Source organism: Bactrocera latifrons, unplaced genomic scaffold, assembly GCF_001853355.1.
Source record: "Bactrocera latifrons isolate USDA-ARS-PBARC rearing strain unplaced genomic scaffold, ASM185335v1 scaffold_34, whole genome shotgun sequence".
Classification (NCBI taxonomy): Eukaryota; Metazoa; Arthropoda; class Insecta; order Diptera; family Tephritidae; genus Bactrocera; species Bactrocera latifrons.
Window position 1 is genome coordinate 1,722,500 of NW_017536979.1, and position 27,713 is coordinate 1,750,212.

The 27,713-nt window shown below is 33.4% G+C and overlaps 4 protein-coding genes across 5 annotated transcripts; 2 read left to right on the forward strand and 2 right to left on the reverse strand.

Annotated features, from left to right (window-relative positions):
* Window positions 1-8: 8 nt before the first annotated feature.
* Window positions 9-4,557, reverse strand: LOC108971303 (tyrosine-protein kinase hopscotch; the record flags this gene model as incomplete). The annotated part of the gene is given in 13 exon segments (XM_018937268.1): window positions 9-176; window positions 231-397; window positions 462-626; window positions 697-1,411; window positions 1,479-1,609; window positions 1,681-1,893; window positions 1,972-2,093; window positions 2,159-2,296; window positions 2,365-2,531; window positions 2,616-2,729; window positions 2,800-2,892; window positions 3,000-3,166; window positions 3,293-4,557. Coding segments are annotated over 13 exon segments (3,389 nt in total), but the record flags the coding sequence as incomplete, so codon positions are not given.
* Window positions 4,558-4,812: 255 nt separating this feature from the next.
* On the forward strand, window positions 4,813-5,942 carry LOC108971351 (NAD(P)H-hydrate epimerase). The gene is made up of 4 exons (XM_018937345.1): window positions 4,813-4,880; window positions 4,987-5,043; window positions 5,115-5,606; window positions 5,662-5,942. The coding sequence occupies exons 1-4, from the start codon at window positions 4,828-4,830 to the stop codon at window positions 5,882-5,884; spliced, it is 825 nt and encodes a 274-aa protein (XP_018792890.1). The 5' UTR covers window positions 4,813-4,827; the 3' UTR covers window positions 5,885-5,942.
* Window positions 5,905-7,881, reverse strand: LOC108971350 (RNA-binding protein NOB1). The gene is made up of 3 exons (XM_018937344.1): window positions 7,651-7,881; window positions 6,599-7,597; window positions 5,905-6,260 (listed from the first exon to the last, which is right to left on the reverse strand). The coding sequence occupies exons 1-3, from the start codon at window positions 7,723-7,725 to the stop codon at window positions 5,940-5,942; spliced, it is 1,395 nt and encodes a 464-aa protein (XP_018792889.1). The 5' UTR covers window positions 7,726-7,881; the 3' UTR covers window positions 5,905-5,939.
* Window positions 7,882-8,020: 139 nt separating this feature from the next.
* On the forward strand, window positions 8,021-27,122 carry LOC108971349 (putative uncharacterized protein DDB_G0282133). 2 transcript variants are annotated; one of them, XM_018937343.1, is made up of 12 exons: window positions 8,096-8,122; window positions 8,252-8,685; window positions 8,749-12,563; window positions 22,398-22,818; window positions 22,953-23,068; window positions 23,271-23,709; window positions 23,851-24,039; window positions 24,139-24,327; window positions 25,530-25,634; window positions 25,945-25,996; window positions 26,147-26,262; window positions 26,324-27,122. In XM_018937343.1, the coding sequence occupies exons 2-12, from the start codon at window positions 8,314-8,316 to the stop codon at window positions 26,483-26,485; spliced, it is 5,976 nt and encodes a 1,991-aa protein (XP_018792888.1). In that variant the 5' UTR covers window positions 8,096-8,122; window positions 8,252-8,313; the 3' UTR covers window positions 26,486-27,122. The 2 variants fall into 2 exon arrangements, with proteins under 2 accessions (XP_018792887.1, XP_018792888.1); XM_018937342.1 differs by having other exon boundaries at window positions 8,021-8,685.
* The last annotated feature ends 591 nt before the right edge of the window (window positions 27,123-27,713 follow it).

Here is a 27,713-nt window from a genome sequence, read left to right on the forward strand (position 1 = left end):
ATATGTACCTTTCTCCCTTCTGAAGCCGTTCTAGAAACTCTTCGGCTTTCATCTCTGGATTTCCAGCGAGATTTGGAATATCTCCTCTAGAAAAAGTCTCAAACATAGTCACGCCAAAAGACCATACATCAGAGTATACGGAATACTTATCTTCCGCTATCGATTCTGGTGAATACCTGTGAGAGATATTAAATATATATATTGAATTTTGGATAATGTTATATGTATACCATTTTATGGGTAAATCCCTTTGGTTTTGTACAAAATAATAACCCTCGGAATTTGCTAATTGCGCCAAACCGAAATCAGATATTTTCACTCTGTCCTTTTCGATCAATATGTTTCGTGTTGCCAAATCTCTATGGATAATTTTCTTTTCCGCCAAATAATTCATACCCTGCAATAGTAATGAGATAGTAATGAAGAAGTTGTAGTATTATAATTATTATTCAATTACAAACCTTAGCAATATCATGGGCGAAATGAAGAAGCCTTTTGTTAGTTAAATTCGGTCGCTGAGATCTGAGGTAAACGTTAAAAGAACCACCGGAAACAAATTCCATTATAATGCAGATCGGTTTTTCGATTGAATATTTAATTTTTACAATATTTTCTTGCTCAAGACCCTGTAAATGTAATTATATATGTGTCTACATCAATGTTCTATTTCAAAAGAGGTGTTGTAGTTTTATATACCCGCATTATTTCACTTTCGCGCAGAAAATCTTTTATATTCTTCGTCATCTCGGGCTTCAATGTTTTAACAGCCACTTTCTCCGGTGCTTTATCGGGTTTTTTGTAATATATTATGCCTGAATACACAATACCATAATGACCGTCACCTATTCGTTTATCAACAATTACTTTTCCCTCCGAAAACGGTATTACAAAAGTAGTGTCATCGAATGGGCTATTAAAAGACATATCAAAATGTGAAAATCGTTGGTTTTGTGCGGGTGATGGTCCTGGACAGGAGTTTAATGAAATATCATCTCCGCTATTTTCATTATTTTCAGAACAAGTGTCGCTATCATAGAATGATTTATCGATGTTAACTGACTCGTAATTAACCGTTCTCCTTTCTTTGAAACCATTAATGATTGCAAAGATTTTAATGTAATTAAATCGTTTGTGTGCATCCGACTGCCAACCATCGAGCATGATGCAATATATCGAATCGTCCAGATTTTCAGTTGGTTTTGGTAAAATGCCACCATCTCTCTTTGAACGATTCATTTGTAGTTTTTCGGCAATCTTCTTTGGGTTTCCCGTACAATTCAATTCTTCCAAAGGAGATTTTCCATAAGAAAATATCTCCCATAGAGTCGTTGCGAAAGCCCATGCGTCTACGTACGTATCACCATGGATATCTTTGAGATTATTATAATATTCCTGTGGTATCCACGGCAAGCTAAATAATAAAAATTATGTAATTTAAGCATAAACGTATATGTGTATATAAAGGGAAACTAACTTACTCTTCGTWTGAATAACTACGACGAAGTCCGGGATCACCAATTTTTGTCTCAATGGTATGAGATCTAGGATCAAATTTTGTTACGTACATGTTGGAACAGCGTATTGAGCCGTGATAAATTCCTTTCTCACTCTGTGTGTGAAACAAATAAATAATATTGGTGGAAATTGTTTGGACAAATATTGAATATTCATTTGTTTTACCAGGTAAACTATTCCTCTGACCAAATCAAACACAATCGATATCAGCATTTGGAAAGAGATTTTATCTTTATGTTTGCGCAGAAACTTATCTAAATTTCCATAAGGCGCATATTCCATTACCATAGTATAAGGAGTGGTCAAAGTCAAACCATAGAGTTTCAGAAATTGTGCCGAAAAAATTTGACTGCAAATACTAGTTAAACATGTGATATCCTATAAATGCAGGATTAAATTAACATTATTTATTTATTTGGTACGCATATAAAATGTTTTATTGAAGAAGTTTTTTACCTTAAGATTGATTTCTGGAAAAAACACCTTGAGCATAACATTAACGTCTTTACAACTACCTTCTTGGACCCAGTCTCCTTGCATTATCATCATTTTAGCGTCATCACAAACATACTGCGTATCTTTATTAAATGTATTAACATTATTTTACTCATGACGTTTTTGAATAATTGACCCCTTAACTTACTTTTGTACCATCGGAGGTCATGCTTCCGATCAAGTATTTGAACTCGTCTTCTTCGAAGTTCAGCTTCACTTAATTCAGTGTCAGTCTTYTTTGGATGTAGATTTTTTGGCAAACAAATTAAAAGAAGTGGTGCATAATCTAAATAATCGAATATCACATAGTTTAAAAAAAAAAAAACTCAAAATGCAAATAGGATCGAGTRTTACCATATTCTGATGGCGGAATCCAAGGCATTTGTGGGGATATTGAAGTCTTCAAATCTTTTAGAGTTTCAAATTCCTTCAGGCCCTCACTTCCGTGTAACAACCATTTTTTGTTTTGTAGGGTAATTTTAGTAGTTATTATGTTTTCGCCTAACCTACCTTTTGTTGACCTGAARGAAAAAAGTAATGTGATATTACTACAAATTTCAATTAACATTTTATAACATATTCGTTAAGCTACGCTATTTACTTACGTCTGGGTATTTATATCGATATAATACACGTCGTATTCTCTCTCACATTGCCTTATCAGGCAGGTTGAGCCTTTTTTTGATTTCTCTCTCAATTTAGCAAAGGAAAATGCTCCACTGTGATAATCAAATACAATTAGTCACATTATTCATGGCATATAAATGTATATGCGAACAAATAACATACCCTATTGGCCCATGGCATTTTAAGTCGATCAATTCATTCAATGATGGTGTTGTATAATCGCTACACAAATCCTTTAACCATTTAGAGGTTAGCCTTAAGAGGAAAGTATTAAAAATAAAATTATATTAACGAAATAAATTATAAAACTAAGAAATGTATTTTGGAAAAATTTACAATCTCTCATCATCGAATTAACGTACCTCAAGTACCCTCCTATGTATGTAATAAAAGATTCTAACTCGACTTTTGATTTAAATCTCATGCAATAACTTTGTGGTAGCCCCGTTATCTCCAAACACGCGCACACATTATCCTCGATATATATCGCAAAAATATCCTCAATCTTTGCCAATAGCGTCCACTGTGCCTGATAAAGATAAGGAGTGGATTAGTAATTAAGGAAAAATATTTTTCATATCTCATAATATATTACAGAAATGTGAAATAAAATGTTGAAGGTAAATATACATATATAAGTGCTCTATACACTTACTTTTTCTTTTTTCAGCGAAATCTTCAGACCTGGCTCTGAGTTATCATGGGTGTCTAGTTTAACATATACTCTTGTTTTGTTATCCCCATTGCCATCATTACAAATTGCAGGTGAATGTACGGAAATCAAATCAACATTTGGGATATAATCTACTGTGACAAAATAAACTTCCATTAAATAACTTGGTGCCAACTTACARACATCGGCGATATAGTAAAATTTAAATTCTGTGAACAAAATGTCTTTTTCTCGTACATCCTTGAATTTTGCACAAATTTTGGATTTAACAAAATATCTGTGCTCTCTTAAAAGCGTTTGGGGTAGATATTCTTTATATTTATTTTCTATATTCCCAATTATTTCACGATTATAGCCTTCCTTCCTTTCGGCTTCAGAACTTTTTGCTTGTAAATCGATACACATGTGCATGACAGCAAAACCCATAACATTATCTTTTTTTTCTGGATTCCTTATTTCCGGAATTTTTTCGTTTAATATATCGTAACGAATCTGCCAGTACAAATATTCATACGCTTGTTTATCCAGGTTTTTTAATTGTGTRTCCATATTTGGGACTTTAATTCTCATGCGGAAACAGTATCGGACCCCAGGTTTCAATTCCTTACCCGGGGCAGCCCATTCATTTTCAGAGTCCATCACACGTAGCCCAAATAATAGTCGAGTCGGGGGTAAAATCTTGAGATGTCGACATACACTTAAACATATATCCTCACATTTTAAGGAATTTCCGAAATCAGTATCTGTGTTATCTTTGTAGTTAAATACTTTATTTGACATTTGTGGAGCGGGAGTTGTTGTTGGCGTAGAGGAGATGGATGGGTCAGCTTGATTAYTGCTACCTATAGTCCCATTACTATGAATCGAGCTACGGCCGCCCATTGAAAATGAGGCACTGGTATCACTGGTATCAAGTAATGTGATGGTGGTATTAGTCGTCTCAGATGTGTTAGAAACTTGATTCATAATCCACTGAGAGATCTCAAACTTTTCTCCCAATAATCGTATCATTTAACAGCATTTAGTGCATACGCAGCTATCCGAAATGTTATATACTTGATTTAAATTTCTTTTATTATTGGCATTTCTCTATTTTTAAACTTGAAAACAATTTTTCTACTAACAGTACTCAAGCGACAGTTAAAAACTATAACTAAGATTGAATGTAAATCGATGCAACTTTTTTGTCTTTTCTAAATTCTTGCGTTTTATCAATTTAGCAATTTACGCCATTTTGAAAAAAAAAACACAACCAGTGTTCAAATATCTGAGATTCGGTGGTGCTGAAATGATTTCAAAAAGGAGTAAATGAGAAAAGTGTATCATATCTTTATACTATACTTGCACCTAATAGAAGTATTTAAAAAAAAAATCCATACAATTTCTCATATATAATAAATTGTCTCAATTCATGACAAATTTGACCTTCAACAAAAAACTATACTAGACCACAAATAGAAAAAAAGATTAAATATTCTTAACATGCAGGGACTTATTTGGTGCAACCCTGAAAAACGATGTCTTATTTTGTTTTGACAGCAATCCGGCTATATATTTTTTTTTTGACCGGGTGAGATAAATAATAATAAATAATTAAGAATTAATTTTCGAAAATGATCTATCTCGTTAACAATGGTACTTAAGTTTTTCCATCTATATAAACACTCTTTTTGTAGTTTAGTTCTGAGTTCTGGAAATTGGTTAAAGTTATCGCAACTTCATTACACAACCCGGTAATAAGTATATTGAGCCTGCATGTAGAGATCGTATCCAGAATCATTAGTATTCACGTTCATTTATATAGAATTTTCTTCGGCAAAAAGTCTCCAAATATGAAATTCTTAACACAAACTGAAGCAGTCAAAATTGATGAGGAACTATTCAAAGAATACAAATTTAGTATAGATCAACTTATGGAATTGGCTGGATTGAGTTGTGCCCATGCTATAGCAAAATGTTACCCTGCTGATTGCTTCAAGCGAGTGTTAGTGTGTTGTGGACCTGGAAACAATGGTGGAGATGGATTAGTTTGTGCCCGGCATTTATCTTTCATGAAATACGAACCAACMATTTATTATCCAAAACCCACTGCAAAACAACTGTATGAAAATCTAAGTCACCAATGCAAGAGCAATGGAATATCGTTTCTACGTTCAAGTCCCACTCTTGAAAGTACAAATGAATGCTACGACTTAATTGTTGATGCACTATTTGGCTTCAGTTTTAAACCACCCGTGCGAGAAACATTCGTCCCTATTACAGAGATCCTCCTGAATACAAAAATTCCTATAGCAAGGTATGTTATGGAAACATTTATTTGATGACCTCAACTAATAATTTGATTTGAATAGYATTGATATACCAAGCGGATGGGATGTAGAAAAAGGAAAAATAAGAGAAAATGATTTCGAACCGGATATGCTAATATCCCTAACGGCACCTAAACTATGCGCTAAAATGTTTAAAGGAAAATACCATTATTTAGGTGGACGTTTTGTGCCACCCGCGCTCCAGGAAAAGTTTCAACTTAACTTACCAGAGTATCACGATTGTGATATGTGTTTAAAATTGTAGAGTGATAACCCGTTACCAAGCAAAATAAAAAAAAAGTATATTTTAACAATGAAGTCTATTTATAAACTCTATTGTAATGTTTTCTTCGCCGATCTTCTTCAAATGTATTATTCCTAGCCCATTCCTTAAGGTTGCCTTTAGAACGCAGCCTAGCAGATTTTGAATCTACGTCACGCATTACGAAAGGCGAAAATCCGGCAATGTAATCTTCATCTAAAGCATTGGTCTTRGTCTTTGCTACACGTGATGGCATCTGCCTCGGTATAGGCTGGTCTTCAAATAGTATTGGGTTACGAGAATGTTTTCCTCCTTGGAATCTTGGTAAGCTTTGATTCTTATATTTAGATGTTAGGGGACGGCGTGTATTTATGTGAATCTAGAAAATGGTAAAAAAATATTTTTATCATAAAAAGGTTTAATATATCGTCACCTGAAATGCAAATAACGTAACATTTTCGGAAATTTACAGTGGCATGAATGAAACACGAAATAAAATGGAACATGAGTAAAAAAAAATGAATATTGGTTAAAACTAGTTTATATCTGARTGCTGAACCTGAAAATGTTGAACAAATGTAATATGTATATAATTTGAAGTAGTGAAGCGTAATCAATAAGACACTCAATTTTGAATTTTTTTGATGATACGTTATTTTGCATTTCAGGTGGCGATACACAGTTTAAAAGTAATCTACTGAAATCGAAACTACGTACCACTTGCTTCCCGTTTTCATCCAGAGCAACAGCAACTCGTTTTAAGGTTTTATTGCCACAGTTTGGACAAAAAACTTTTGTCATTATACTTGTTGTTTTAAAACAGGCATAACATCGTAATATATAGGTGCGTAAATGTTTAATTATACGTCCATCAAGCGCACAAATTTGCAAATTCATTTGTTTTAAAACATTTTGAAGTGCATAGTCTGTTGACATACATGCGACTACAGGAACAACATCAGATTCCACTTTACCTTCTAAGCTTTTCTTTACCTTTTTAATATTAGATGGTGTAATCCAACCACCTTGAATGCTATCACACTCATCTGTTTTCTGTGCAACGTGTTGATTTGGTGTGTCGTCAATTTCATCAATTGATTTAGAATCAYCGTCACTAACAATTTGTGAATCTAGAAGATCCGTGCTTTTTGGTACAAGTAAATCGCAAACTTCGTTATTATCAACAGCATTACAGTTTAATTTTTCAAAGAATTTATCTAGTTCTTCTTGTGTTACATCATTAMGACCCTGGTTGCCGTTTACGTCATTTATTTGATCTTCTATCAAACTTTTGACGGCATCTTCTTTGTCGTTGATATGATTAATAGATTCAGAATATTCATCATTGTCGTCACTACTAGATTCCTCTTCACCTTCCGGATTATACCAACCTGCTAGTTTAGCATTCTCTTGAAACTCTTCAGGCTTTTCTTTAGATGCGATTGTTTTTGACAYAACAGGTTCCGTACGTAAATGTGCAGAGCCAACATTATCAACTTCTAGTTCATATGTTAACGAAATAACCTTAATGTCGATGCCAGATAAGCTGGCATAGTCMCCAGTCTTTTTTGCAAAATCAACACAATGTTTTATACTATCAGTACGAGGTTCTCGTACTTGCAAATCAAACGGTAACACACAAAGCCGACGGATCTGACGTTTATTACGCACCTCTTTAATAACATCTGGGACGGTTAAAACGTTTTTAGCATAATCCTGTAGAAATATTCAAACGTTTAAATAGCCCACAATAACCAAATTATACTTACATTAAGCTGAACTGCATTAATAAAAGCTGTAGTATCAGCAACTAAATATCCAATMTTTTCTTTCTTTTCGGCCATTGTATATTTTTATCTCTGGTATATTTGTGATTTCATTTATTTTATTCTCTACACGTGGAAACATGTAAATGTTGCCACTTTATTTATCTACAATAATTTAATTTTTTCTTTTGGGCAATTATTTCGAGTGTTAAAGTATTTAAATGTATTACAATGGGATTTATTTACTAGTTATTAATAAAGACGTTACATACATTTTTATGTTTCATAAATTATTAATGAGGATTTTATATCACATTTTAAAAATAATCTGMATTTTGGTTTGTATTGTATTGTCATCTTTAAAATCGATAAAAAAAAGCCGATTTTTAATATATATAACATTAAATTTATCGTGATTTTTCCATATATAGTTTTTTCGTGGAGTAAAAATGGCGACTATTCAACAAAATAATTGGTGACTATTGTTTTTGTCCACATTTACTAATTAGTTTTACCAAAAAAGTGAAGTAATAAGTTAACGATTCCAATAAAAAGTAGACTCATTGAAAAACATAAAAGTGAAAAAAAAAAAAAAATTTTTCAGAGAACCCTTTGATTTGAACGAAATAATTAACTAGTTAAGTGAACATAATTTTATCAAGGGATATGTGGAATCAATGGGCTGGACTCGCGGCTGGTGCTCCAATTCCGCCAATACCGGCACCACAATGCCCGCCACCTCAACCTCCACCTCCTTCCGTTGCTCCGCCGCCTCCAACAACAGCACCTCCTCCGGCTCCAACGGAACAAACAACTGGGAACACAGCACCAATTATAGGACCAATGTTACCTAGTAGTGTGTCTACCACAAGCGCTACTGTTCAAGCATCAACTCCAAGTGGACCATATGGGCAGTATACTGAAGCTCAGTATGCCGCTTTGACACCGGAACAACAATATGCCTTACAACAACACTGGCAGCAGTGGCAAGCTTATCAACAAGAATACGCAAAGTGGCACGCCCAGTACGGTGAACAGGTAATATAAAGAATAATTTATATTGTAAGTTATATTATAAAATATTTTATATTTCGAACTTAGTATAAAAGGGAAATGGCCGCTGCATCCTCAACAGGACAAAGTACGAATTTTAATAACTACTACCAACAGGTTCAACCCCAAGCCCCAGTTCCAGCACAGCCTCTGCAGGTACAGTCGATACAACAGCCGCCACCTCCGCCTCCCTCTGATGGACAACAAACAAACGTTAAAATTTCTGGAACACCTCAAATCTATACGCAACCACCGCCTGTGTCAATTCAGTCGCATTCGGCCCAGAGCCAAGTTTTACCTCTTAACCAAGGTTCTGCCCCAATACATCAACCTCCTCCAATCGGGCAATTCCCAAATATGAATTATCCTCAATGGACAGCTTCATATCAGCAACCGCAACAACAATTCAATTATAATCAACCACCTCCAAGCTTTAATCAGCAACCTCCTAACTTTGGTCAAATTCCCAATTTTCAACAACCGCCTCCAATGGTAGCAAAGTTACAACAGAATTCTCAACCTCAACCAATGTCTAATATGCCACAAGTTACGCAGAAACAACATCTTAGTATGCCAACTTTTGGTAATCCGAATAGTAACTCGAACCAACACGGTGGCGGTAGCAACTACAATAATAACGTACATCAATCGTCTACTGATCGAAATGATTTTCGTGGTCAAGGTGCAAACTCATGGATATCTAATTCCAATCAGCAAGGTAATGAAATTAAGCAAAACCAAGATGAACCCAAAATTCAATGGAATCAAAATAAAAACAACTTTGAAACAAATTTTGGTAGTACTCGGTCGGGAAACCAGTTCATCTCTCAAGAAAGAGGTCAAAATAACTGGAATGCAAGAAATGAAGATCAAAATAATWTAAATGAATATGAGTTTACAAATGTTAATAATATGAATGCTTCATTTGAGAACCGAAACATAAATAAAAATGCAAATAATCGTTGGGACAGTGAAAAGGATAATATAAGTGGAAATAATAACGAAGATCAAATGGAAAATGTTGCTCAGAGTCGTCATGAGATTCAAGGGTCTACTCAATGGAATGCTAATCGTAATCAAACTTCCAGTGGTCATAATTTCCAAGAGTTGTTCAATAATAATAACCGTAGAAATAATGATAATTTTAGTAATCAGCGGTATCAGTATGAAAATAATGATCAGAGCGGAAATCGTCAGGGTAATAGAAGTGAACAGTTTGGTAACAATGATAGAAATCAAAGAAATTATTCAAACAATAATTTTTACAATAATGAACAGAACGATGGAAACGAARGGAGTTTTGGTGGAAATAACATGATGCAAAGTCGAAATAATAACATGGATCAAAGATTTGGTCCAAATGGGCGGAACTTTGGTGGTAATTTCAAACAACGGCCTGGAAATAATGGTCCATTTTATGGGCAAAGGTATGATAATAATGGTAGAAATAATGATTTGAATAATACTTTCATTGAAAATACCGAAGATAATTTTACCCAGGATAAAAATTCGAATGTAAGATCTAATTCAAATGATCGCAACTTATCAAATAGAAGTAATTTTAACAGTTTCTCAGATAGGAWCGAATTCAACATTAGTCCACGTAATAGCATTAATATGGGACCTGACAACATTAATAAAAATATTGGTCCGAACAATCCATTTTTATCGAGATCTCRTTCAAATGAGCGAAATCTTGGACAAGGAGACAATGGAGATAGCTTTGGAATGAACAACAATTTCAATTCTTCAAATCGAGGAAATAGTCGTAATAACCGCTCAAATGACAGCTTTAATCATATATCTGCTTCAAATGAAACAAGTTTTGGTCCAAATAATTATAATAGACGATCGAATTCAAACGAACGAAACTTTGGGCAGAACAATATGAATCGGAGATCAAATTCAAATGATCGAAATCCAAATAGTAATTTCAATAGAAAACTCAACCCTGAAGAGAATTTCCAAAATGAGCGGAATAGTCAGAATCATAGCAATTGTGATTCAGAAGCAGATCATTTRACAACAGAGCAAAAACAACCACGACCTGATTTGGACGAAAAGAGTTTTGATCTTCAATTCCAACGTTGGGAAGAACAATTCGAGCAATGGAAGCTTGCGAATGCTAATCATCCCGACCGTGAGATGTATCGCCGTTATGAGCAGGAGTTCGAAAAGCAACGTCAAAGAATAATGGAACGACGTGAGCAAATGCGACTAAGGAAATTACAACAAATTGACAAAAAGTCTGATGCAGGGGAAAAGCGAGYTCAAGATGGTAATGACGGGTTGACAAATGAACGGAATGCAGAATGCAAAGCTGATGAGAGCCCGAAACACGAAGACGGAGACGGAGACGTTAGTAATGATCAGAATAAAGAAGATGAAGAAGAAGAAGAACATTCAAACCAAACTATTTCGGGTAATGAGGAAATAAGCGATGCACAGGGCAATCTTGAAACCGAACAATTAAGCGATGAAAAGCCATCAGAACCAGTAGAAAAATGCGCGTCAACKAGTGGTTCTACTGGTATCTTAGGCAAGCGAAAGAGTCGCTTCAGTGCACCCACAGAAAGTCTTAAGACGCCGAAACTAACAAATGATTGTGTAACCGAAATTATCTCCCTTGTGGAAGAGGAAGAAAATAACATTGCCGATTCTTCCAGAGTTATTTCTAATATATTTGGCAAATCGGAGGGAATTCCTGGACTGGATTTGGTAGAAGGTGATGATGGTGCTGGAAGTACTAACGAAGACAAAAAGCCCCTAAGAATCGCAGAGAAAAGCMCTGAAAATGTGCCGACTGAAGAAAATTCGGAACGAGAACAACCAGAAAAACCAAAGGTTATTAACAAAATACCTTCWCTATTTGATGTGGTAGTAGAAAAGCCGGTAGATTTTATCACTCCTGCAGCTATTGGCGATGATGACGAAGATAATACTGATGGCGGCAAGGATTATCATAGAGAAATTCGACGAGATGAACAGCAAATACATCCYCATATTTCTAATGCCATTCCTAATTTGGGCGATGCTCTAAGAGACCCTATTTTTATGCAGAAAATTTCTCAGGCCTTGGCTAAAGCTCAGGGCAGGGAAAGTGCAGACCCGAGCTGTGCTCCGCCTCCACAGTTTCTTCAGCAGTTACCTATGTTGCTGCAGCAATTACAACAAAAGAAATCTAACACAAATAATCCCGTCGGAAACGGCTCAAACTTTGGATCAAATTATGGGGGAAATGGGCGCAATTTTCGCGGAGATGGTCCAAACTTCGATGCAAACAACCAGAATTTTGGAGGAAACGGCCCCCAATTTGGGGGTCCAAATTTTGGTGGTAACCGGCTCAACTTTGGTGGCAATGGTCCAAACTTTAATGATCGTGGTCCGAATTTCGGAGGAATGGGAGGTAATTTTGATTTTGATGGGGGCAATTGTGGAAATGGTCCGAATAGACCCAATTTCAATAGAAATGGACCCAATTTCAATAGATTTGGCCAAGGYGGATCAAATTTCGTCGGTGGTAATGGACCGAATTTCCGAGATGACGGCCCAAATTTCGGTGGTGGTTATGGGCCGAACTTCCGGGATGATGGTCAAAATTTCGGCGGTGGTAATGGAACGAATTTCCGAGGTGATGGCCCTAATTTCAGAGGTTGCAATGGTCCAAATTATGGTGGTGGTGGTGGCAATATCTCGAAATTTGGTAGGAGTGCACCGAATGATGACCGCCGCAATTTTGGTAGAAATAATAAGGACATGGATGAACGGAGAAACCAGAATTCATCCCGTCGTGGCGGTGGTTCTGATGACAAAGGCAGAGAAAGCGAAGAAGCTACAGAAAGGGAAGCCTCATGGGTTGACGGGTATGTTTAATTTGTTTTTTTGTTTTTGCATATTAATTAAATTCTCATAAACATTTAAAAGAGGTGTGAGATCCGAAAGAGATAAATATTTTAAAAGCCATCTCATAATTATTAATAATTAAACTATTTCAACAAATATAACGTCATTTTATGGAAGCGCGYATATATTTCTTTAGTTACAGGATCATTTATCAGCCAAAGTTCTTGAAAGAAGTCGACATGCGAATATACTGAATATTTTTTTAAATTAAAAGGCACTGMATTAAAAAATGCTACAAAATACAATTATAAACATATGTTAACTTTTTATATTGAGAGAATTTGCCGAACTCAAAACCAAGAAAACTTTTACGTGCTTTAGGAAATTCACAACCCGTTATATTGCGAAATAATTACAATTTTTCGATTTCAATAACTACAATTTTAAGATTTTTGACCGATTGTACTCCTCATATTTGCCTTTAAACTTGAATTGATTAAAAAATAAATTAGTTATTGTCCAGTATCTGTACAAGATAAAGATTTTAATTTAATTACTAATTAACGAATTCGACGCAATTTGTAAGTTTTAAGGTTTTCGCAGCAATTCAAAAAATACATCGACCCAATTTTTAATTTATATAACATGATACATATGCATAGTCGGCACAAAAGAAAATTTGCTTGTTTTTTAAATTTAAATAATATACATAAAATACATAAGTTTGTATTTAGGCATTCGACATTTTAAATAAATGGCTTCATATTGAAGCAGATTTCATAAAACTATCTGAAGATCAACTCAGATTATTCCCTCTCACATATTACATTTAATGATTTTATGAAAAATCTGATTAGCAAGTTCCCACTGCCATTATGAGCATCTGAAGTAATCTTAGAAGCCTGTTCAATTGATACATRTTTCAAATAGCAGAAGTGAATTATTTTAGTAATTTCAAAAAGTACTAGATATACCACCCGTATGAAATGAACTTTAGATTTTAAAGTGTCTGTAAAAGTTAAGGTTAACATTTTGAGTTCTTCACTAATTTTGTTATTGCAATTGAGGTGTATTAAATGTGATATGCTTATTATGATTCACATGTACGTATACTATACGACATATAAATCATGTATCAGCATGAAAATATTATTTTTTTATTTACTTAAATATGATAAATACTCAACTGCAATGCTCACAAAACTAATATGCATTCATACATACCTGCATACGTACCTCCATAAGAGAATTTTTAAATTTAAAACTTGAATACGAAATCTTTGATTAGTTAAATTTTTTTTTTTTTGGATAATTTTTGACCGAATCTACAAAGATATGTATGTATTTGTGTATGTTTGCACCTTGCTCTTCCCAGTATACTTAAAATGATCGCTGTCTTTGAGAGCATCATTCTCTTCGGTCTCACAAATCTGTGTTAGCGCGCCAATACACTTTTTAATTGTAGTAAAATAGTGTATAACCACATTGAAAAACTGTTAATGCTGGAATTTCTATTCCATTCCTTCTCTTTTCATTGTCCCCTTGACAAATACGAATTACATGTAATGTAACAAACATAATCGAATCGTGGGTCCATTTAACAAAATAATCCACAATCCCAAATGCAATTAGTGGTGTTAATAAGAAGCCATTTTTTAATAAAAGGCAGAGGAGTTCCAAGTCTGGCAACCGCGATTAGAGCAGATAATCTACACACAAAACCTGTCGAAACTAGTTGTTGTCAAGTAGACTTAAGTTGTCGACCACATTAGTTCACTTTTAATGCGGTAATGACACAGTAAACAAAAACAACAATTAATGCACTACATATTACTAAATTACGAATTATAATGTTTCAGAATGCTCATTGAATAATATTTGGTTTTTGACTTGTAAACCACCAAAGTTGTTGAAATATATTGAATTATCTACTAAATTCACAACTTCGATGGATGATTCGGTTAAGATACATTTCGTTATTGTTTATTGAAACAGGGCAATTTGTGCCTGCCGAGTATGCCGCGAAGTTAGCGATGCTGAAATTCATCTATTTCTAACAACTTTTCACACAAACTCAATGCTATTAATTATTAATTAATTAAAATGATTATAAACCAATCTTCATAAATATTTAATACCCAATTTAAAGGTATGGAATAAAAGTAAAAATTTTATCAACCCAAATGCTTTTATTTATTTATAATTAACTCGGAAGAGGGTTAGTAAAGGTGCCCGCAGAGTGGCCGCTCAAAGTCGATTCGAGTGTAAWTGCGCGAGTTGCGTAAATGGGAAAATGSGCTCGACTYGGTTTTAAGCGTCCACTCTGCGGGCACCCTAAGGGAAGGGATGTCGCCACGGCACTCTTTTGGGGAAAATCTTAAAGTGTTATATCCACTTGAACGTGATAAAAATATGTAATAAATATGTAGCTAAAAAACAGTACATTTACAGAATTTAAAGTACTTTAATGAATGATTAATTACATTTATAAATTTTGATTCCCTTTATCTGAAAAAATATGTCTGGCGGTGAGGAAGATTTGCTTTACTGTAGAGAGTACTGATAATGATCAAACGACTAGTCTAAATTTTCGACAAAATGACGAATCTCAAAAAAAAAAAAAAAAACGTTATTTCGAGGAAAAATTTACACTTTATAAGGATTGTGACTTAAAAAAACGAAATTATCAAATATATTATTCCCCGCCGAATCTGAATAGCGTTTCGAGAAAAACACATTTAAAGTTTTGAGAAAAGATGACACTTAATTTAAAAATTCCTACAAATGCGTTCATATTTTTTGAAATCCACAAGTGGATGTAATCTCTTTTAGAATTAAGTAAAATCCGTAATATCGACTATCTCAATCGAACTTGGTACGAACAAGTCACGCTTAGTGTGCACCGACGTCCTTTTTGGAAAATGTCTAGTATCTAATATTCCAATAAAATAATGTTCATAAATAAATACTAAGTCCCGTTCATACCAATGTTAATCTACCGTGAAATTCATTTCGAATTTTAAAGCTTTGTATTGWAATTTATGTGAAGAATAGTTCACAGAAAATTTATGATAAATGCATTGTTATTTTAACACTCTTGGCATGAATTTATATATTAATTTAATTTTATATCCCTACTTATTTAAGTTGCAAGTTAGAGAGAAATATAAAAATAATATAAATAATATTCGAATGAAATTGTTTAAGGATTTTTCCATTATTGTTTTTTAAACTCGATGGCAAATTGAGTCGTTCGAAATGTATAAAAATATTGAAGAAGACTTGAACTAATATGAAGTGTTTACYCAGAAAAGTTAGTAATCCTCCATTRATGTTAGTCGAGAAAAAATTCAARAAAATTTTAATATCAACTTTCATTATGTGCGATTATAACAATTCTTACTTGTAAAAGACTTGAACTTGGATCGAATGGTTGGAATCTGTTATTATATTCTATTATTACAATATATATATTGATTACTATTATTCACATGAATCCAGACACGTTTAATGAAAATAAGAGAGCTAAATCATTTGACATCAGAGCTCAAAAGAATTTGTATAGAATAACTATAAAAACGTTGCGTTTCAAAACTTTGCTTTTGCCCCCTGTTTTRTACAAGATTCGTAACTCGTTCCTGTTCGTCTCGATCTGCTCAGAAATATAACAATGACTAAATGGCACCTTCACAAATTTTAAATAATAAGGAGTAAACGACCGTATACCACCCTATCCGACCTTCGGCCGAACCCGAGTTGAAAATATTTTAGCGGTTTGTGAAATATTTCTCAATGAATTAAGAAAAAAGTCTAAATTTATTTCTTTTTACATATTTTATTTAGTCCCTAACATATATTTCCAAAAATTATGTTAATAGCTTGCTATGTTTTTATACTCTTGCAACAAGTTGCTACAGAGTATAATAGTTTTGTTCTCCTAACGGTTGCACGTATCACCTAAAACTAATCGAGATAGATATAGAGTTCTGTATATATAAATCATCAGAATGACGAGACGTGTTGAAATCCAGGGTACTGTCTGTCTATCCTCCCGTCGGTCCGTACACGCTGTAAATTAAGTGAAATTGAGATATCTTGATGAAACTTGGTAAGCGCGTTCCATAGATAAAAAAAAAAAAAGAGTTCGTAGATGGGCGTAATCGGACCACAGCCACACCCACTAACCGCCATTAACCGAAAACCATATAAAGCGCCATAACTAAAGACTAAATTAAAATATAAAACTCTAATTTGGCACCGTGGGGGGCATCTGTTTGCAAAAATTTGTTGACAAAGTGGACGTGTCCCCGTCTCTAAAAAGTTGAATGTACATATCTCCTAAAGTACTAAAGCTACAATAACCAAATTCTCCTAGCAAAAATACTATAAGAACCCCTACCGACAGAGTGAAAATGAATCGGATGATAACTTCGAAAACGTTGTGCTGCAAAGTATCGATAACAGGTTATTAGGATTATAGAACTTATTATACTTTGTTCGTATGTATTGCAATTGTCGTTTTCGAAGTCAGTCTATTTCTTTTTAGAATTTTTTAGAACTCCTATTTGCTATTTATAAAGTTGTTTATTTAAACTGGACGCTACTGGGTGCTACTTGCACCTCGTCGTCTAGAAAAGACGTCGTCATCGACGACTGAAAAGACACATTATCAACTGAAAAAAATAAAAATATTTTTACTCAACTTCACCTACCTAGCATGGCTAAACGCACCGTACTTTTCACAAAGAATGCAATAAATTTAATCTACACTTCCCGGAGGAAAAAACTATATATCTCAGCTTTCCCCTTTGAGAAAGTAGAAATCAAGTTAAATTGGTTAATTTCTATAAAAATTGCAATCAACAATTTCAAGGGAAATCACTACCACTACGACTCTCCTCGCTTTGGAAAATTGAAAAAGTAGTTTTAAATAAAGCGCGCTCAAAGTTTTACATTGAAATTACTTGCAAGAAAGAAAGTAAATACCTCGTGAGAATAGTGAATACCACTTAAAATGTTACCGAATATGTCTTTGTAATTTTATATAAATAAAGATTTATTATACMTAAGACAACATTATTGGCTTTTACATCTAAAACCCGACCCTTTCCACTGTTATTACTTACACAAACATTTCTGTTACGGACTCTAACAAAACGTAAATATCCTACAACTTTCCAAAAACTCTTTAATAGTTGTGTCTCTCTACTCACCCAGAAGTATAAACTTATTAGCTCAAGATGATACGAGTAAATAAGCTTTCAGTGTGAAAGGCTTTTCTCATTTGCAACAAACGATAAAGCTTCGAAATCATCAAYAATATATTTATTGAAGTAAGTCAAATATGAAAACTAAATTATATAAACGAATTATTTAGCAAGTATTCTCTTTGGCGCAGRCGTAAAGAGTTTTGACAAAAAGAACGGTATTTGAATCCAAAATTTCCAAAATGCATTAGCTTCAGTTTTCCGTGCCGTATTTGATTTTTGCTTGCTTCTATCTCCATTATTTTCAATTATTATATTTTTGAAACTAGCTTTGGCATGCTAGAAATAAATTTGCGACACGTGTCAATTGAAGTCTCACACCAGTCTTTTTCAACAAAATTCCATAACTGGACCTTATTTTGGAACGATTGCTCCCAATCCACTGTTTCAGCTACCTCCAAAGGTTTTTAATAGGATTCAAGTCGATTGGCTGACTTGGTCAATTAAGAGAAGTAACCCGTCCTGGAACCAGTCGAAATATGTTTAGGATCGCTATCCTGCTAAATGTCCATATTAGTGGCATATATCTTTTAGGATATGGCAGTATCGTGTTCTCCAGGATCTCTATTCATGGTATCTGCAAAATGATGTATTGGCCATAAACCATACCATGAAAAGCAGCACCATGATTATTGAAGATATGAATGGGCCCTTTATAGAGAGACTGCTAGTTTCGATATTATTTTAATCTTTAGGGCATTGTGCACGAAATATAATTACCACCCAAAATCTTTGGCGATATTTCAAAAACTTTTGCACTATTTTTTGAGGTTTGAGACGATTTTCTTCTCAACACTGTAATGTTTATTTCCTTTTAAATGASGAGCTATCCAAGCGAATGAACGAACCAATAAGATAATTGTGTATTAAAATATGGGCGTTAGGGTAGCATCAACCTGATTTTATCTTTTTTATATACTATCAATATGCCAGATACTAATAAGATGATCTCCAGATTTCATTAAGATGCCTCCCTTATATTTACAAATCATATGGAGTAAAGTCAGCCGAAAGTTCGAAAATTCTGGTATTAGTTATATAAGGGTTTTAGGTACAAAGATACTTTGCTTGTTAGTAAAACACTCTCTCCGCTCTCTCGTTTTCCATAAGGTAACTCAAATATTGGCCGATATACCGTATAAAGGCACCCGGAAGTTCGAAAATCTTTATATTAGGTATATATAGGTTAAGGAAACTATTGATCCGATTCAACACCTTTTTTGACACGCAGACATACTACTATCAGAAAAGGATTATTTCTAAATTTCACTTATATATCTCACAAATTTACAGATATTTTCGACATAAGGTCAATTATAGGCACTGCGGTCCACACATTCGGTATCTTGGGGCATCAACAGTTTTGTTTGGATTATCATCCGATTTCCATTTTTACAGTGTTGGTAATTGCAGCTTAATAGCCTTGACAGACGACAGCGCTAGGCTTAATTTACATTTACTTGGGCATTTGACCCATGTTAATGCAAATTTGTAATGCACAAGAATTTGGTGATTTTGCTGAATTTACCAAATTTGAGTAGGCAACACTGCTCAAAATTGGCCGATTTTTCCTTGTTTTTGACACATGTCGCTTGAAGTCTGCCGCCTCCTGTGCGTTTACAGCATCAGATTAAAGCAGTTTTATATTGCTAATTAAATTATGTGCAAGTATATTAACAAAAACAAATATTAATATTTAGATGGCAGAAAATAAACAACGCGCAGATTGCTATCCATTTTTCCAATATTCTTAACTTTTTCGCACACTTTTTCCGCATTACAATCAATTATTGCTTTTAATTTCATTCTATTATCTTTTAACGTAGTTAATAATCAACGAATTTTTTCGTTAAATTTATATTGATTTTCCAAAAATACCAAAATTTCTATTAATAATTTATCTTATTCATTTTTATTTCACATTTTTTGTAATAAATAAACAAATTTCACTATCAGCTGCCTAAATGCACAAGTTAGCGTTGCTTAAGGCGCATTAATTTTGCTCGTCTGTCAGTGCTATAAGAGGCTTAGAAGATAAGAACATTAAACTTATTAAGGTGCCGTGAAACGCTCACATTTTAAAATTCTTTAGTCCACAGTTCCCCCTTAGTACTGCGATACTCTGTGCCAAATTACAGTTCCATACTTGTAAGACGCCTTCATATACAATTGTACCATCTTAAATAACTAAATATATATATGTGTGTATGTTTATATGTATGATGCATATTGATTATGCTGCATGGTATGGGGTTGTAATCAATTGCCTAAATGTATATCTTAGGACAATAGGTTATTATATGTACACATCTTAATCTACGTAAATATGTTTGTATTGTTTATTATTGAGTGCATGCGTACTACATATAAATGCATACGTGTGTCATATAAACGTATGTACAGTGTCGGACAAAATACAATATATTGGACTCATATCTACGAATTACATTATCATCTCCTATTCTCGCAATTATCATTTTAAATATAAACAAGTCACCCAGATTTAAAAAATAATTATTTATTTTTTATGAAAACATACAAAAGCCTGGAAATTATTTGACCCCATGCTATTTTTAAAAAAATTAAAACGTATTCAATATCAGTGCGGACTACTAGGCTTGTTTCGCAGTTTCGAACAATTTGTTTTTATCACCTATCCTTCTATTTATTATGTCTCAAATAATCTAAATAGGATTGAGATCCGGCGTTTGAGCTGGCCACTTTAGGACATTAATATTTTGAGCTACGACMMAATTTGCCACTACTTTCGACGTGTGCTTTGAAAACGACCATGAAAATGGCATATTYCATTATTTTTAWTTATTTTTTTTTTATTTTATAATGGTTTTTTGACTCATGCCCAGCTCTTGACCGATACTACGGCTGCTACTATGCCGGTGGYCGATGATGCGCCACGCTCCGGAAAGCCTATCGTCGAAAATTGCGATAAAATCGCTGAATTGGAAACGACAATCAATCAAACACGTGTTAGCGCGTGAAATGAGCTTTCCAAAAAGGTATAGCATGACCCGATGCGACGAATAGAACTAGAGCTATGCGCTCTCAGCGCCAACTAGCGAAAATGCCGCAAGMCTTTTTTGACAACCTAATACTTGTATATKAATCGATCCATATTGCCATTGATTCAATGAAGARGTCCAAAACCAAACCCGGAAAAACATCCCCATACCACAATGTCACCTCCACCATGCTTAACCGAACGTTGGCAGTATCTAACCTTTTTTTTTTGGTCGGCGGACTCTTCTCATTCCATCTAAATATTTCAAATTAAGTGTCGATGCTCATCTCGTGTTGTATCGTTGGGTTGTCCTCCACGAAGGTGAGTTTTTATAGATTCCCCAAACTTCTTTATAACAAAGCTCACTGTTGATTTATTGACATAAATTTCTTTACAAATGTCTTTTTGAGATAATCGATTCCTCTACTCCGTAATAATTAATTCTCACAATTGAATAGAATGTTTGTATCCAGCCATGGCCACTTTTTGTTATCAATTTCGTCGAAATTAGTAGAATTTTTATCGCATAACTACTTTTTATGTAAATACACTTGGTTAAACTAAAATGATGCTGATTTTTTATGTCGTTGTAAACTATWAAAATAAGGTATAAGGTTTTTAATTTTTTCAATAAATATATGCCTTTATATTTAAGTATTTTTTATGTCCAAAATAATAATTTGGAGTATACGAGATGTTTTTTAGCATGTGGTTAGTTGTGGCACTTTCTAGGTTGCTGCATAAAGGAATTTGTGGGCGTGGCAGTGGTCCGATAATGCTAATTTTTACGAACTCGTCCTCCGTTTTATACAAAGAACTCGCGTATCAAGTTTCATTATGATGTCTAAATGTTTACTCARGTTGCAGCTTACATAGATGGACGGRCGGACAGATAGATCCCGGATTTCAACTCGTCTCGGCAAACATTCAAAATTTAACCGCGTTTGCAGGTTAAATAAATGTGCTTATTAKTTTGATCATATGTTATGTGTATATCAAAATAATCATAATGATAGTCTAATTGCTTTCCAGATGTCTATAAATTCGTCTTAAGATTAAGCAATTGTAATGTAAATTGGCAATGTTCTAATATGTTAATAGAGGAATTGATCTAGTGAAGTTCTAAGTGCAATTGGTTCAAAATTAACGACGACCCCTCAAATTACAATATCGCTTTTTTTTAATTCTCACAAATACTCTCGCATCTATTATTCCACTGTTTGCCCTACCTCACTTACTATAGATATGTATATATTATTTTAATTAATGAAAAAATAAAAAATAAGGGACCGTCTATTCCGTATACATGCGAGTACAACCAATGAAACAAAATTGTTGAATTTTAATAATAACGAAAATTATGTTTCGATATGAAAGCAGTTTCTTAAAGAAATGGCCTTTGTGAGTTCGTATTATGGTTCGTGTGTTCTAAATGTTACCAAGTTATGCTATAAAATAAAGAAAAAAATGTAAAAAAAATATTTCAAGTTAATATGGAATCTACACTAGTGTTGCAAGTCTACATTAATGATTTTTAAAATTTTCAAAATATGAAATTAATCAAACAGCCCAGGAAACAAGCATGGTTACGGAGATGACTACTTTCGACCTGTACAAGTAATTGATTACCAAAATAATGCCGTACCAAAACCGAAAGTAATAGATTACGGTCATAAGGGAGCTAGTACCACTACTGATTCTGGTGCTGGTTCTGCTTCTGCTTCTGGTGCCCTATCGAAAACCTTCCATAGGAATATGCCCAATTTTTCGGAAGAATTCAAACCAGTAAAAACTTTTGATTATGGACATGCGTCCAATCCAACAGCTACAAGATTTGGCAATATGAATGCCAATCCTACAAAAAAGAATAAGAAAAATAAGAAGAAGAATCAGCCAAATCGTGTTGGATCACAAAATGAAAATATACAAGCGCCTAGTATGCCCACTATTACAGGGCAGCATCGAGAACAAAGTGAAACAGAGAACAAGGTAATAAATGAGTAGAACTAGCATTATTTTCAAATTTGGATTAAACATGCACACAAAAATACAAAATATTTTGATTTACCGAACATTCTGTGCCGAATAAGATTTCGTTAAAATAAACGATTAATCCTTAACAGAGTGAACGCGAGAATGCAGAAAAGTCAGCTGTAAATTCAACTGAAACAATCAGTACTAACGTGAGTTCAYCAATTGGAGCTAATGAAGAGCTTGAAGAAATATCTGACAATGAAGAGTAAGTCAGCCACTATAACGAATCAGATTGGAGCGCACCGTGTTATTTGCTATTGAAAATGTTCGTTACATGAGTATCAATATCCATAAATTTATGGTCACAATGTGAACGTTGCACGTGGGCAAATGACTGGAGCTCAAATCTCGATTCTACACTTAAACAGTTATCCCGTTTTGTGCTTTCATTACATTTAACATTGTAGAAACTTGGAGAACAATCGTGACTGCGAGTCACCGGCCCCTCCACCACCACCAATGCTAACGACAAACCGACCATATGTGTGCWCAGTGCAACAAGACGCCACTGCGCCCACTCAGTCCTTGTTCCCATCGGCTGCGGAAGCTAATGAGAACATAGCTAAACTTTCAAGCGGACATGTACAAATGTCATTCCCCAGTATAGAAAATAAAAACACCATAACTGTTGATGAGATTCTACTTAAACCCGGTCGTCTGTCACGCCCCAAAAAGGTTTGTGTGATATTGCGGGGACCGCCTGGCAGTGGAAAATCATAYGTTGCAAAGTTGATCAAAGAAAAAGAGCTGGAAATGGGTGGAACTAATCCTCGTATTTTGAGTATCGATGATTATTTCCTAATCGAGAACGATTACGAAGAACGTTGTCCCAAAACCGGCAAAAAGGTGAGCGGCAGACTAATCATCTGCACTTTTAATAAACGAAATTATAACTATGTAACGGTTTCGCATTTTAAGTTTAATAAATTATTAATTGCATACATTTCTAGAAAGTATTTGTTGTATTGTTTTTCTTCAACAATTTAGATACCGAAAAAAGAAGTTCTATATGAGTACGATGCTGATATGGAGGAGACATACATGCAATATTTGATAAAATCATTTAAGAAAACTATTTCAGATAATTTATATGATTTTATTATAATCGACTGCAATAACAATTCGTTGCGCACGTTAAATGAGTTTTATTGCCACTCGAAAGACTCTGGTTTCATGGTAAGCATTTTCGGCACATAAATCACATAATTTTAGGGAAATGAAATGCTAATCTATACTGAATATCGCTTTGCTTGGCTTCATATTTATTTTTAATAGCCATATATAGTTGACTTGATGTTCGACTTGGAGACCTGCATGAATCGCAACATCCACGAAAGATCTGAAAAAGATATTAAAGGCATAATTGATAATTGGAAGCAGACCCCGCTTCATTACATCAAATTGGATGTGTCTTCATTGTTGGAAAATCTTGTGGAAATGGAAGATGCCGAAGATATGGTGATGGTAAATATATAATAATGCATCGGATGCATTATCTTTATTTATTTTATAAATTTGTTTAATTTTTATATTTTTAAGTAAAATATATACGTAATTTGATATAATGAGAAATTATCTTTAAGAAATTAAGAAAACAACCTTTAAATTTGCAACTTTACTTAATTAAAAAATGGAAATTTAATTAAGAAAAGGAAAAAATACAGCTTTCAATCTCCACACAAATTTCTGCGTAAAAGAAGAAAAAAGGTATGTGCCCTTTTCACTTCTTCTAACATTAAGTTTTCCCCTACGGACATGCCAACCTTTATTAGGAATATTCAAAAAGAAGGGAAATTGTTCCCATATCTGAAAATACATTTAGAAAAGAAAGTGTTGCTATTTAAGGTTTAAAAACGATACGGTTAATTGCAATAAGTGTAATAATTATGTGCCATTACATAAATTTTAATTGCTCCATTATGCGTACTTAATGTAAAATGCCACATGTTATTAATATATAGTTTTGTGTGTGATTACAGCAGTGAAAAATACGTCTTAAGAGAATTTTGAAGAAAATTTTTTTTTTTTTTATAATTTCTTCTACTTACCAGATTAAAAACATATATACTCTGTTTATTATACATATAATTAAATTTTCAATATTTTGGCCATCATTATTAAAAGATTGGTCAAGAATAGTGCCTTCCCTTTCTATTTTGCCACAACCAACCATCGCCCCAGTTGAAATGTATGACCAAAAAGTTATTTATAACTAATTTTAAGTAAACTACATATTATATATGCGATTTCTTATTGTATTTAGAAATGTCTTCTACATACATATGTTGTCCTTTGTATGACCTTTGCTGTAAAAATGTAAAAATTGTCCTTGCCATTAGACRCAATGCATATAGTACATTGGCAACAAACGTTTCTAACAATGAATAATCTATGATAACCTACTGTTTGTTCTGATGCTAAAACATTATATAGATATATGTATATATATATACATATATATATATATTAGGATATCCGTATATATAAAATAAGAACATTGGAAATTTTCTTAAATGCTACGATATTGCAAATATATTTCTTGCATTGAAAATAATATCTACGATTTGATGAATATACAACCATTGCTTTAAGGTATCCGAACTAAACGTATTTAGAAAAACGATTGGATTGCGTTATTTCATGGCTTGTGGATGTTTTCATTACAGGATAATAACAACAATAGTGGTGCGCCCGATGAGAGTAATTTGACACAGTCGCAGGCTGACAACGAAACTGAAGATAGTAACGAGGCGGCTGATGATACAGCTAGTGTAAGTTAAGATATATTTAAAGCTGCCTACGATTTTGGACATGCAAAAACGATTAGTAGCCTTGTATAAACGATGAACATACTTTTTTTTTGTATTTTCGTTCTTTGCTGTTTTCGGGCATTTCAAAGCATTAATTGAATGTTTTTGAAATCCTAAATAAAAGATAATACCAATATAATGTGCTATGCGCGTTCCGTAAGGGATAATTTCTTCTAAATATTWTAAAACTTTAGTTCATACGTATTATTACTGGTTTGAACATTTTGTATGTATAATTGAATGTAACTTGAAACGAATATTTTCAATACAGTTTGGATTCTTAAAGAGCAAGTGGGAGAGTGATACCACATCTGAAAACCTTGGTAAGTATTTGCAAATCATAAGTACACACTTAGATTTAAAAGTTAATGTATTATACTTTATTTTGGGAGAAATGCATAAATATGTAAATATGAAATGTAGTATAATGTGCTTTGCATTACATTTGATATAAATATGATATTTGAACCCAGCTCGTTTGGATGGCACAAACAAATTAATCCATCGGCGTAAGACTGCTACAATGGAGGATTACCTACAAATGGACGATTGGGAACCACCTAAAACCAGTGCGAACGGCAAAAAAAGGGTAATGTCTTTTGATTTTAGAATAAGTAAAAAAGAAATAACAAATGTGTTTTATTGATTAGGTGCGTTGGGCAGATATCGAAGAAAAGCGAGCGCAGGAGAAGATGCGTGCTATCGGCTTTGTAGTTGGTCAAACCGACTGGAAGCGTATGATGGACCCAAACGCGGGAAATCGTGCTTTGAATAAAACGAAATACATTGAACGTGTTAATAAAAGGCGATAGTTTGCTGGAAATAACACATGAGAGCAGTTATATATAATAATAGTAAAAGTAATAAACTCTTATGCATATTACTCAAAATTAGTTTAAAAACAGAACCGTAAATAAAGTTACAAACATAAAAATCGATTATTTAGAATCGACATCCAAAAAAGGATAATGTCATGTTGATCATTTTTCAACGATCTATACATTTGATGATTTTTGATGACTTTTTAACCGATAATGATTAATTTTGAGCAATTCTAAAATAACTCATTAGTCGTCATATTTCAGCAAAATATAATATGGATTTAATTTTTTTCTTCTTAAAATAAAACTCATTTTTATATTACACATTTTTTATGAATTTTTTGCTAACTTTCCTTTTAGAACAAATCTGAAGGACCTAATTTTTTCTATGGTTTTTCTCGTTCCCTTCCGCCCGTCTGAAAATTATACCATTTGTCCTTTGTTTGTTTTAAAAGGACATACGACAAATTCGGAATTTATATGCATTAATATAATTGTGAGTTTTATTTTGAGTGAAAGAAATAAAAATCATGTAGCATATTTAAAATTTTTGAAATTATTTTTTCTTCCAACGGAATGATCAACAGTGAAGAAAATCGTAAGAATCATTATATAACATTATTTTTTAAAATAGTACTTATAATTATTATAAAAATGTTTTCGCATTATACTTTTAAGTTTTGTTTAAAGCTATATTATGCTAATTTMTTAAGAAATACAAATGACAATTTCACTCATATATGTAATAGTTCTGAATTAGATTATTGGGAAATTTTAAAATAAACATTGAAAAAATAATTACAAGTGTTGATATTTTCAAAGATTTTTTTGTCAAACATGAAACTACAGATAAATAAAGTGAAAAGTAAGTTAGTGACGCAAAGAAAGATTAATGGCTATTTAGTTATAAGAGGTAGATATGCGATACCTGCTTTTATTTCTCTATTTAACATTTAACTCAATTTATCTGCGTAGAAACTTGATCGATTACAGCTCTATCAGCCACTTCACAGACTTATTTCTTCCTTAAACCTCTTAAACCTAAATATTCGTGGAAAGAATATAATACGTTAGTAGCAAGACAGTTTTAAAATAAATTTGAAAATACTTTGTGAGGGTTTCTTAAGCAGTGTAAAACATTTRCAACTATATATTAAACAAAATTAATGATAACAAGTAGAGCTAAGTTCGAGTGTCACCGAACATTTTATACTTTTGC